The following is a 13,809-nucleotide window of genomic DNA, read 5'->3' on the forward strand; positions in this document are numbered from 1 at the left end:
GACATGTATGGTTAATGTAATGTCCTTTTAAGAAACCATCCGTGGTTGTGTAAAGCAAAAATCTGCGAAATGTTGATTCAAAAATTTGGTGTGTAAAGCTTGGTAAAAAATTACCTACTGGAATTGGCTCAGTGTTGTGTTTGGACTTGGGCAAATTTTAATTCCAGAAATTAGCAAGTTTGGAATTTCATTTTCTGGCCAGAGTGAATTTCAAAATACTGTTTTAACACATGAGTGAATCTTTAATTCTGGATGATAAGATTGACTCATTGTTAACATCCTTGTGATAGGGACATTGAAATGTTGAAAATGCAACTCCCTGTAGGTGAGGAGTTTAGGAAAGGCAAATTTAACAAAATGGTGGGCTTTTCCTTCCTTAAAAGTATATTCACTTATTTTCCTTAGAGGAGGAGAGAGACAGATGATGTAATTACATGCAAGAGTTTACACCCCAACCCCGTTTTGAATCTGTAGTAGAATAATACTAATTAACCCATTCTGCTTTACGTGGAATAGATTGACGTTGTTTTGTTTTAGAAATTGGAGACACTGAAGGCTGAACACATTTGCAGAATTTCAATGTCGCAAAACTGTGATGGATGCGGCACCCTCAACCCATCAAGCCATGTATCAATAACACATTTTGGTGTTGGGGAAGTACTGTGGATATATTAATTGTAATGAGTGTCAGGAATCTTGAAACCACCGAGACTGGTAACACTTAAGCATATCATGACAAAAACTACATTAAAGATTCACATGCCCTGGTAATCTAAAACATTTAAATTGAATAGTTCCCTGAAAATTTAAAGGGATTCTTGAAAATGATAAAGTGGATGCACAGAGTTTCAGTGGTTTCAATGCATACAAAAATGGTTTGTGACTTCAAGGGAGTAAACAGAATATTGAATTTGGACAAATTTACATAGAGATATATCAAATATCCAGAATGAATTATCAAGTAGCTTTAAAAAAAAAGTGGGTCATCTTACAAAAAGAACAAAGTTTGTTTGTGCCTGAATCAAACAGAAATGTTTGACTTCTGTTTTAAAATATTACAAGATTATGTTCCGTGGACTACAAACCTCTACAGATCTCTGGAATTAGATATGGTGGTAATAGTTAAGTTGCAAAACTGGATGAGATGAAGTAATTAAGGGTGAAGACTAGTGGCAGAAGAAAACAAAATAGAGTAATGGGTTGAGACAGCAATTGAGGTTAAAATGCATTTTTGTGAAAAGGAAGTTTAGATGAGAGTACCAAACTGATAGCATTCTCTTGATGATGTTTGTGTCTTTGTTTTTCTTTCTAAGAAAGATTGAATTGGTGGTTCAAGCCAGTACCTGAAGCATTGGGACCATACTTGGAGAGATAAGTAAAACCTCATAGATAATTTGATAAGATCATGTAGGAGTCAAGAATGCCTGATATGGTCTTGGGACACTGATGTAAGTGTGCAAAAGTGAATGTTACCTCAGAGGTAACAAACATGAGACGGTAGAAAAATATGCACTGAAGAATGGGTCTCAGACTGGTACACTTACTTGACAAAAGGATCAGTGTGGCTTAGAAGAGCACAAAAACATAGTTTAAATGATAAAAACCTCACACCAAATCCATAGGGAAACTGACTTTACAACAGTGTAAGTAGTATTAGTGAAAGGGATGTAAAAAGAATTACAATCGAAGTAAAAAGTATGATGGGCTATTCTGTCAAAATGTTACAGAAATGAAAGTATATGGACTCTGGGGGAGTAATAGTGGACTGAGTGAAATGGTCCATCGAATGATATAAAAAGATGCCCCATCTTGAGCGTTTGTATGATGCATGTACTCCAGTGTTTACACCAGTAGGTGAAACTGTAACATGTTTGGACAGTTAGTGTATATGAAAGAAGGCGGAGCTAAGACCCAGGTGGTGTAGGAGTCTGTGGTAAGGGAACCCCCGGAGAAATAAAAGGCAGGAAGCATAAGTTGAAGGTAAAGCCCAATGAACATTAGAGCTGTGTTGTTGGATCCCATGTATATTGTAGCTCAAAGGGGGTACCTGCATTTGGAGGTAGTTACCACTCAGTGATACAATCATTCATAAAAGTGGCAAGGAGGGAAACATATGGAAGAAATATCCTCAAGACAGATACAGATGAAGAGAGCTGGAGAAATTTTGAGTCCATGTATGATGTTATTTTACCATTATTGGGTGAAGTGATCTGTGGATAGGGAACTGGAGCTTTAAAAAAAAACACAAATTAAGGAACCTGAATTTGGAATATACTGAATTCTAGAGCAAATTATGTCAATAGATTAACTGAAAAAAAAAGCGTAGACGATATTCTGGTCACCTCAGTCAGGTGGCATGATTTACTGGTTCCATCACGGCCTTGGCCATACATCAGGCTGGGATATATATTTAAGGGTTAGTCTCCAAAGGCCACTACGATCATTTATTTTGATGTTACACCCTATTGTTGTATGGTTCATACTGGTGATGGTTATTTTCATTGTAGTTTTAATTTTCTAGTGTGCGTTACATACTCTTATTCTACGTTCTTGCGCGACTGTTGCTGATTTGCATCTGCTTCTGCAACTGTAACATGCACTGTCAAATATCATTAGGAGTGAATTGTACAGGATGGGCTGAAGGGCCAGACTTGTTGATGATATTCGACAGCTGCATGACCTTGAATGAGTCCTGTAAGCACTCCTGGATGTGCCAAAGCCGGCACAACCAACTTGTTTTTCTGAGCCTTGCTGTTTGTTACCCTGTACAAGAGGGAGCGTTTTGTACCAAGTCGCTGGATTTCACCTTGGTCTGGGATCGCCAACAGTGCCAGGGACAACCTCAGCCTCCAGACTAGCCATTGATCCAAGGGTGTCCAATGGGCTGAAGGGCGTGAGGCTTATTGTTTTGTTTCCTCTCATTTTCAATCTTTTTATTTACTTCATAAATTTTCCTCTCTCTTCTCATCTTTTATTACTACTCAATAAATGTTCATATTTAAGCAAATTGCTGTTGTCCAGCCTTCTCTTAATTACATTTAACTGAATCCGAAAAGAACTGCTTGGATACACGCTGTGATCCGAGACACCAGGTCACATGATGTCAAGGTTTACTTGGAGCACAGAAATAAATTGGTGTACACATGGCAAAGCAGCGAAGTCCAGGGCTGAAGTGCCCAGCCAAATTGTCCAGATGAGTGAATTAAATTTAAAAAGAAGATGCATTGCACATTATAAAATTACACGTTTTTGGACAGCCCTGGTTTTAAGACAGCTAATTTCGCATATGTGTTCCTTCAATTGTTCTAAAAATAACTTGTCTCTTATTAATAAAATTCAGCATAGAAAAAAAAAGACAATTTATCATAACATCCAGGCATTTATCAGTGATTTACAGTGGAAAGAAAATCAAATTTCCCTAATAATTGGCTTGATGAAGCCTCTCATCAGGTTCTAGATCCTAATACTTTATTATCTTTTTGCCTCCACCCACTATATTTTTCAAAGAAAGCAGGTGTCACGGTTTGAGATGATATGTGTTTCCTTCAACCCTGAACCAACTCCTGCTGTTTTACCAGACTATTCACTCTAGATGATCTCACTGGAGACACAGGAGCTAATCAAATTGTGAATCAGCAGTTTAATAGTAGCATTTTCACACCAAATTCACAAATGTAAATCCCTGTATGGTCAGAAACACTTGTAAAAACATTTAGAGGGCATTGATAATGATTACAAAGGAATAAAATGGAAATTAGGAAGATAACATTGGACTAGAAACAGGGTAAGTAGGTTTTTATATTCAAAGAGTGACAAAGTAGGCAACTACACACCAGCAGTCTTAATTTCAGCAATGTATAAAATAATGAAATCATTTATCAAGCGTAAAATCAACTATTTTCTTTAGAAAGGTACAAGAAACAACAACGTGAGTGATTTTCAAAAGTGGTTGATTCTGTGTGGCTAACCTCATTAATTTATTTGAGGTAATGATAAATGCCACTATAAACTTAGATGTTTGAAATTCTGCATAAAAGGACACCAGTTAAGTTCAAAGGAGTAAGCTCAGAAATTACATAATGAGTTCAACAAAGTTTGTGAAACAGTCGATAAAATTTTAATGCCGAAAGAGGCAGACCACTACATTCAATCTTGTATCGCACCCAAGAAAAATGATATTTAACTGAAGTAGAGAAAAGAACCTTAAGGTGGATTCCTATTACGAGGGATAGGAGTTGTGATGAAAGACTGAAACACTCGCACCTATCAGTCTGAAAAGTAGGCCCAGAGAGACAATCTTACAGAAATATAAAAGGTGACATGGAAGTGTATGGTAAAGGTAAATTAGGAATGTTAGTTTAAAATTAGAATAGCAAAATAGTATGAAGGACTCCATTTCAAGTTAGTAAAAATTAGTTTCAGTTCCAAAACTATCAGCTAATATGCAGCAGGAAAAATTCCAGCACCACTTCAGAAACAATTACAGTGAGGATCTATGTGGGTCATTGTGGACGGATAATTATGATCTGACAAATGGCTTCTCATCTTTCTAAGCCCCCTATCAAGTATCATCAGCAATTTGGCACATAGTCCAAATCTTTTTCAATGGATAAAATAAATGTATAACTTTACAAAGATACAGCCAAAACAAAAAATTCATTCTGAAGTTATCATGACCGTGCCAAATATAATAAAATAATGGAATTGTCCAGGCACACTGAAAAACATTTTGTTTGCAGCTTTTCAACATCAGTAACTATCACTTTATTCAAATTTTCAAAGGTTAGCTACAGCACTTTTCAAGTTTTCAGCATCGGTAGCTCACTTCTTATTTCAGGTGAAAATTAAGCCAAGTTGATAGTTAATTTGTACGCTTAGATGACATGCCTTTTTGGCCAATGACGAATGTGCTAACAAAGTAATAACCTGAGGTATAGATTAATCTCCCAAACCAATTCGTTACCAGAACAGTTGACTGTTCTCATTGACCTGGAAAAATACAGAGCAATTGTTTTATTTTTCCATTTCATTTAAATTTCAAAAAGGGTTGTAAAATAAGAGAGTTTATTTTCCATCACATCACCTCTCTTAAAAAGACGACAGATATAGGGAAGAAAAAACTCGAAATGTTATAGGGAAAGGGAATTAATTAGATTAGTCAGAGTATTTGGAGAACCGTACAAGTGTGCTAGACTGAAAGGACTCATCCCCACAAAGTTCTATACTACTACAAGAAACTGCACTTATAGACCAAATTTAACAGAAAAACATTTCACAAAGTAATGACCCTTGAGAGCAAAATGTTGACTTTTTGATGAAATTAAGGGGTTGATGATAGACTTGGTGAAAAGATGAATTTATTTCAAATGTTTAACATAAGAAGGAGAAGTAGAGAGACAAGGGTTTATGGAGTTTAAGATAACGCACACAGATGGTAGAATAGATAAAATACCTAATTAACGTGTGCATCCCTCGTACCTGCGTAGTGTTCTCCAACACACTCAAGGTCTTTGGCAATGGTTGGGCTTGGTGGGCAGATGCCAAAGTTGCCCTGAAGTAATACAGCATGAAAAACAGTGTGATTAAGTTTCAAACCTAGACAAATACCAAAACATTCAGATGCTATGTTTGCTTTTTAGAATATTCAAATAGTCAGAAAGTAGCAGGAATATTTTGTTAGATCAGTTTGAGGCATTTGAGTAACAAAAAAGCTATATCTTTACTTAAAGCAAATTTAATTTGTGCAAATTTGAATGAAGAACATCCAAAGATGTTTGTGGAATAACTAAAAAGCAAACAGTCTTCTAATCCAACATTATAAACTTTAGTCCAATCGCTAAAAGCAAAGCAGCAACTTCTAAAATCCTGGTTGGGAGTGGGGGGGATAATTTGAACTTTTGGTGATAAGTGTAAAAGCAGTGATACAAGATCATCTACCTGTTAAGTGTCTTACTCAATTGCAATGCGAAAACGAATATTAAGCGAGAAGTATAACAGGCAGCCAGTATAATATCACCAATTTTCCATTATCCTCCAAAGTTAAAACTATCCCTACACCTTTTACACCATTTTGTAACTTTCTCAAAAAAAAAATTAGGCAGCACTGCTCCTCACATGTTTTAAGACATCAAAAAACGATGAATGAAAAGGGACGGGAATTATTATGTACATCTTAGTCATCTAGGAGACTAGAAGCTAATTGTCCCAATTTACTATTGAATTACTAAATTAGCATGAAATAGTATTTATAACACAAACAATGTCAATAGTAAGATGACCCAGTGACAACAACGCAACTGAATATAAGAAACTAAACTTTTGCAAACTGCTCTGTATTAGAAACATAGAAAATAGGAGTAGGCCATTTAGTCCTTCAAACTCATCTGCCATTCAATACGGGTGATCATCCAATTTATTACTCTTTTCCAGTTTTATCTTTTAACCCTAAGAACTATAACTAATTCCAACTCCTTCTTGAAAATATTGAGTTTTGATCTCAACCACTTTCTTTGGCAGAGAATTTTGCAGGCTCACTACTCTTTGGGTGAAGAAATTTCTCCTTATCTCAGTCCTAAATGGCCCATGATTAGCTGTTACTCTCATCAAGACGCTTGGGTGAAAGTGTCACTGACAAACAATGGGCTGAAATTAATGTTCCCAACATGGGTCCCGCCCACCACCACCACCGTCCTCCCAGTTTGAGAACCAGCAGGGAATCTGTGTTGCTTTGGTACGGAGACCCAAAAGAAATTAAATGCCTGTCAAATTGCTGTAGAAAAGAAACAAAAGGATTTGAGTTATGTTTGCGGAGAGCTATCAGGCACCCAAGTGGTTAATGCAAGCCTGTTATGGGACTGAGGACCCCACTGGTGGAATCTCAGCTGCTGAGAGCTCCCAGTCAATTAGAAGGCAGCAGCTCACCATTACCAATCAACGCTGTCAGGGATGGTATCGGCTGCTGGTAATGGAAGAACAAAGAACAAAGAACAGGCTCAGAATCGATGAGGAAACTATGCCATAGGTAAATAACAGCAGAATGGGGATCATAGTGTCACTGATAGGGGACAAAGATGCAATTGGATATGAGGCAGGAGCTAGCTTTCAGTGGGCAACCCACTACCTGATGCAGGATTCTTCAATGTGCAATCCTCTAGATGTGAGAATACCAAACTTATCACCCTCAGTGTAAAGATATTTCTCTGCATCTCTGTGGTAAATGGCCGATGCCTTATACTGACACTGTGGTTTTTAGTTCTAAACTCCTCTTAGGGAAATAGTCTATTAGAATCCAAACTTGCCAACTCAAGTAACTTATGGCCTGGAATTTGCAGCTATAAAATATGAAACTAGCAAATTGCTTTCATTCCATGATGAAACTTCACGTAACTTTTGGCTTCTGCATCCGTGCATTTAAAAGTGGAAATGCAGACGTGATGTCTGTCATTCCCTCCTCTTCCATATAATATGCTGCTGAAGACTTTGCAGAGGGAAATCTGCTGAAATCATTGGAACTGACACAATCTTCCACTTTTCCCTCCAATAGACTTGCCTAGTCAAGCAAGGTGATTTTTAACTAGATCTTTTACTGGTCTGGTCTTGAAAAACAAATTTTCTATTTGTGGCATGCCACGTTTTTCTCTGAAGGGAAAATGCATGGACTTTTTCCCCCCCAACATTATAATTTCAGTGTCTTGTTGACACTTTCATTATTTTATTTATATTATAATCATTTTTGGTTTCGAACTGTGAACAGTGAGCTGAGACCTGAAGGTGGCCTTTGGATTGTAAGCAGCAGGTTGTGGTAAAAATAAAAGAGAACAAATTGATATTTGCTCATGAGGTCAGGCCCAGAACTCAATTGCAGATGGAGTCTTGTTCAAAGAATGCTATAGATGTTTCAGTTCCAGACATGCTCTATGCTCAAACAGATGGCAGATGTTGAATGTTAGTTGGGGCCTCATAGGGAGGCAACCAGTCTAACAAAGAAAAAAACAAGGTTTGAACTGGTTTTGAACTGTATTTAAGTCAGAAGCATGGTGACTGTGAAAGCTACAGGAAAGAGATTTGATTGTTCCATGTTATCTTCCCATTAGCAACTTATTGAAAGTTCAGAGAAAGAACTTCAGTTTAAGTATTAAGTGAATATTCCTTGGAATCTATAGGAAGCTATTTACATGCACTGGTGTCTTCAGGAAGCAATCAAAATACAATCCTGTGTGCCTGTGATGTTACGGCTCATGTAGTCTGCTTATGTGAACTAATCAGTTACCTGTCATTTTTTCTTCCTTTGTTTAATCCCTTAACTATATCTTTTTGTCTGTTAGTCTTTGCGTGCATGAGGGCTAAAATCAAAGAAGATCAGGTTTAAATCATAGACATTAATTAGATTACCTTGTGGTTTAACTTTGCACTGCTAAAGTTACAGTATGATCTATAATTTGTTAAGTCATTTGTTTAAGCTACAAAACTGGTGTCTGGTATCTGTCATTCAAAAAAATTTGATTAGGGATGCATTAGGGTAAATGTTGAAGTTCATTGAATGTTTCAGTTTTACTGTGTTCTGAATATAGGAATAGGGTGGCTGTTTTGATTTGGCTGCCTGTCTTTGTGTTGTCACAGTCTGTTTAAATCCCATTTGTATGCCCCATTGTTATACTGCTTTCTGTAATTGTTTTAAGAACATAAGTGCATTTTATTTCCTGGATTACTTATTGGTTCAATGGTTTGATAACAAGATTATAGTATTGCCGGATGCTGCAGCTCCCCTATAGTTAGCTCTAGGAACAAATTAGCGTTGGGAATCTCTCCTTAAAGGACATGTCTCACCACACCCCCACACCAAAGAATTAACCTTAGTCTTACTATCTAGGGACCAAAACTGTTCACAGTGCTTTCAGAATTACAGGATTTTAAAATGTGCAGAAGGAAGCCAATCAGCCCAGTATGTCTGTACTAGCTCTCCAAATGTGCATCATAATTTAGTGTCATTCTCCTGCCTACTCCTCATATCCTTGCCCACTAGTTACTTAAATAGAAACATTCATTCAGTGCCCTCTTGAATGCCTCAATTGAACCTGCCCTGTACCACACTTCCAGGCAGTACATTCTAGACCTAAACCACTCATTGTGTGAAAGGGTTTCTCCTCACCTCTCATTTAGTTCTTTTGCAAAACATTTTAAATCTGTGCCTTCTTGTTCTTGATCCTTTCATACGTGGGAATAGTTTCTCACCATCTACTTCAGCTAAGGTCGGAGTCTATATAATTGCAAATAGAGTCTCCTACCCTTCATACTCTGCACCCTTGCAATTACCTAATTACTTGCTATAAATTGATGTTTACTATTTAATGATGTGTGTGCACCTAAATCTGTGTTTCCTAGTCTCTCACCAATGAATATTTTGCTTTTCTATTCTTCCTATCAATGTGAGTAATTTAACATTTCGTACATTACAAAGGTGATAGAGAACAGTGCCCAATTTACCTCTGCAGGTAAAAGGAGCTACATTAGATTCATTATTTGATGGCATCCTTACAGAGGTTAACATGATAAATTAAAAGATGTAATATGCAAAATATGATATCATTTTATCCCTAAATAGTTTTTATTGATACTTTAGTGAAGTATTTGAATGAATTTATTTTAAGTGGCTTAATAGTGGTTAAGATAATAAATGGACTTTGATCCAAATATTAAAGTTTTTTTAAAATCACTGTCAATTTCAAGTAGTTGCGATTACATTCAGGAGTCCTTTCACTACTGTTACACTAGAATTCATAAAACCTTAAACACTACTGAACTTTCTTACTATCAATTTGCAAACTTATACCCTCATAATCACTATTGGCTGGTAAGACAAAATAACTGAAATGCAATTAAGCTAAACCTGTACATTCCTTAATTGTGGATTCTTTCATTGAAACGTTTGTCTTAATTCATAAGCTTTTACCCCTGCGTTTTCAGTAGATGAAACCCAGTATAGCCAAGTTGCTGTACCTTAACCAGTCAGTGAATGTATCAAGTCTTCTTTGTTAGTAGGTTTTCATTAAATTCTTATGGAAAACTTGATGATTGGAAAAGACGGTAAACATTTTAGGAATGTTTTATACCTTGAATTTGCTTAAATGTTTCTACTCTCAACACAGTCCTGATGAAATGTATTGTGTTTCACTCAGCAACATCAATTATTATCCCATTTACTCTATGTTCCACACTAGGTTTTGTTCTATATCACGATCCCAGTTACAAGTTATTCTCAATCGTAAATCAAGAAATTAGAGAGCAGAGACATTCAGGTCACCAAAAGGGGACTAAATGAGCCCAAAGTATATGTGAGTAAATACATTACATCTCCTACTAAACAGCAATGTGTGCTGATTTTAATTGTCTTAGTTGGGGCAACAAAGAACAATAGTGTTTGGTTCCATGATACCCATGCCAGAGAGTTCGGGGAAAAGATCTTGAAAAACATTATTATTTCTCACTCTTAATAGTCTCTCTTTCTTACCACCCACTCCAGAAAGTGTACCTTAAGTTAACAGTTGAAACCATGGTCAAATTCTGCCATGGACATCCACAGCATTGCAGGTCATTATGTATTCAGACTCTCCTCAGAGCCAAGAGGAAATACTGAGGGTGAACCATAACCACACAAGTACAGTAGGTTTCAACATCAGTGAACACCTTCTGGAAAGGTGGAACAAGTTATAAACTTAGGCTAAACCCTAATTGCACAGGTCTGATGATAGAGCGCTGATACAATACTTCAAGTATCATCCTCATGCTTTTGCATGTTCTGTCTACTCAAATAATCATTCAATTCCCTCTTCAATGCTTCAACTGAACCTACTTCCACCACATAACCAGGCAGTGCTTTCAGAACTGAACCACTCATTTAAAATTGTTTTTATTCACATCACAATTGCTACTTTGCAAATCATTTTAAAGTGTGACCTTAATCTCAATCCTTTTATGTGCTGCAACAGTTTCTTCCTATCTGTTCTATCCAGATCTCCCGTGATTTTGAAAACTTTTATTAGATCTCCTCTTAGCCTTTTTTCTTCAAGGGAGAACAGTTCTAATCTCCTCTCATAGCTGAAGTCTTTCTCATAGCTGATGCTTCTCATCCCTAGAAATGTTCTTGTACACCTTCTCAGCACTCTCTTCAATGTACTTACATTCCTTCTTATAGCTTCCTAAATCCACCCAAAACTGCACACAATAATCCAGCTGAGGATCAACAAGTGTCTTGTATAGGTATAGCATAACCTCCTTGCTCTTGTACTCCTTTATTAATAGAGCTCAGGATACAATTGGCTTTCATAACTGCTCTTTCTATGGGTCCTGTCACCCACAATGTTGTATGCACGTACATACCCAGGTCGACCCCTTATCTTATAGTGTCAGTCCACGTCCTTCTACTAAAATGCATCATTTTACACCTCTCCACAGTGAACCTGATCTACTATCTAAATGCCTACTACATCAACCTATCTATGTCCTTATGGTGTTCTGTAATTTCCTCTTCACAGTGTTTCCAAGTTTCATATATAATTTACAAACTTTGAAATTGTCCTTATGCTCACTAAGATCTAGATCATTAATATATATATCAGATAAAACAAGATTCCCAACACAGACCCCTGGCAAACTCCAAAACAAGCCTTCTTCTAGCCTGAAAAAATGTCCACTGACCATTACACTGCTCCTTATCACTCAGGGAATTGTTTCTAGAGCTTTACAATCACTAAAGATAAACTAACTGGTCTTTAAATACTGGACTTAACCTTACAACATTTTTTTTGAACAAGGGAGTGATTTCTGCAATTCTCCAGTCTGCAGTTCAGGAAGACTAAAATTATGGACAATGTCCTAACGGTTTCCACTGTCAGTTCTTTCCACATCCTCAGATGCATTTATCCAGTCCTGTGCCTTGTCAAGTTTAAGAATAGATAGCCTTTCCAACACTCCCTCTTTATAGAGTTTTGAACCCTTCTAGTGACAGAATTTCCTTTACGGCCTGGGTAGCATTTGCCTCTGGTAAAGACAAATGCAATATATTAATTTACTGCTTCAGCCATGCGTCTTGCTTCCATGTGTATTTTCTCTTTTATGCCTCTAATCACCCTTATTCCTCCTATTACTATCTTATTACTACTGATGTGCCTCTAGAATTCCTCTTTATGTTGGCCATCAATATTTTCTTATAATCTCTCCACATTTCTAATATGCTTTTCCAATCTCCCTCTGAACCTTTTGTTTTCTCTTGGCTCTGAATTGTATTTACTACTTCACACATATCATATGCACACTGAGTTCCTTATCCTGATTTCTATCTCCCTTTTCATCCAGAGTTCCGGATTCGTTTAGCTTGCTTTTCCCTTTTTGATACCACCTTGAATATGTCTGAACCATTTTTCTTTTGAAAGGTGGCCCATTGTCCTTTTCCATTGTCATCCTAAACCTTAATAATGATTGCTGTCTTCTAAAAATATTCCTCCACTCTCACTTGAGCTACTTGGCCCAGGTTATCTCAAGAACCAGATCCTTTGCTTTTGAACTTGTCAAAATGTTGTAGAAAACTTTCCCGAACACAATCCAGGAACATTTGTTTGTGCTCTTTTCCTTATGCTATCACTGTCTCAGTCTACATCAGGGCAGTTAAAGACCCCAATTTTAACTACTGTACAATGTTTGCATCTTTCTGTAATTTCCCTGCAGATTTACGCGTCTACACAGTTCCAACTAATTGCTGGTCTATAGTCTACATCAAGCAATGTAATTCCATCTTTAAGTTGCTTAGCTCTTGTCAAATTGATCCTCCCCTTGTTTTCTTCCAATTTTTGGCCCACAGGAACATGGAATTTAGGGGTAGGACTAGGCCATTTGGCCCTATGACCTTGCTCTACAATTCAATAGTATTGTGGCTGATTTGGGTGAAGTCTCAACTCCACTTTCCTGTCAGCACATCATAACCCCCGACTCCCTTATCTATCAAAAACCTATTTAACTCTGTCTTGAATAAGTTTAAACACACAGCCTTCTGGGGAAGAAAATTTAACAGGCTAATAATTATTTGAAAAGAAAAAAGTCACTTCATCTGCATCTTAAAACAGGAGACCTCTTTTTCTGAAATGATGTCCTCTAATTTTAATTTTCCACAAGGGAAACATGCTCTGGGTATTCCACCCTATCCAGTCCCATCAAGATTTTCTGCTTCAGTAAAATCACGGCTCATTCTTCTAAACTCCAATGGGTATACGTCTAATGTGTTCATTTTTGTTCATAAGATGACCGTTCCATCCCAGTAATGAGTTGACTGAAGCTTCTTTGAACAGACTCTGAAGTAATTATAACTCTTTTCAAATAAGGAGACCATATATTCTCTACTAAAATGGTACGCTGCTTGTAACAAGATGGGCAAATTCACATTTACTCCAGCTAACAACCTTTTTGCCACTCACTAAACTATTTCCTTTTATAGACTCTTTATCTCATATCAACTCTTTACTTTCCTGCTTATCTTGGTGCAATCAGAAAACATAGCTTTGTACATTCGGTCCCTTCATCCAAATTGAGTGGATCATGCTGCTTCTCTATCTTCATTAAGTGATTATAGCCTTCTTTAAATGCCTTGCAGGCTTCTTTGAGGCTGGTGCACAGTTTGTTACTGATATTAAACTGAAACCTGATAAACTTCAGTTTGTTTAGTGATTCACAATGACAAACCTTTTTTGAATGCTCAAGGATGAGTTAACATGAGACTTTTTTTAGGTTGTTATATTTTGCTGTGTGGTTACATTTCAGACG

At 36.9% G+C, this 13,809-nt stretch overlaps 1 protein-coding gene across 2 annotated transcripts in view; it reads right to left on the bottom strand.

The window, feature by feature from the left end:
- LOC109912523 (uridine-cytidine kinase-like 1) overlaps window positions 1-13,809 on the bottom strand; it is a 187,724-nt gene that overhangs the window by 13,594 nt on the left and 160,321 nt on the right. For both annotated transcript variants that reach the window (XM_048608093.1, XM_048608094.1), the window contains exon 9: window positions 5,453-5,551. In XM_048608093.1, the coding sequence (XP_048464050.1) occupies window positions 5,453-5,551 (99 nt within the window). The remainder of the gene's footprint in view (window positions 1-5,452; window positions 5,552-13,809) is intronic.

The sequence above is a fragment of the Rhincodon typus genome, chromosome 19 (genome assembly GCF_021869965.1).
Source record: "Rhincodon typus isolate 14 chromosome 19, sRhiTyp1.1, whole genome shotgun sequence".
NCBI classification, from domain to species: domain Eukaryota; kingdom Metazoa; phylum Chordata; class Chondrichthyes; order Orectolobiformes; family Rhincodontidae; genus Rhincodon; species Rhincodon typus.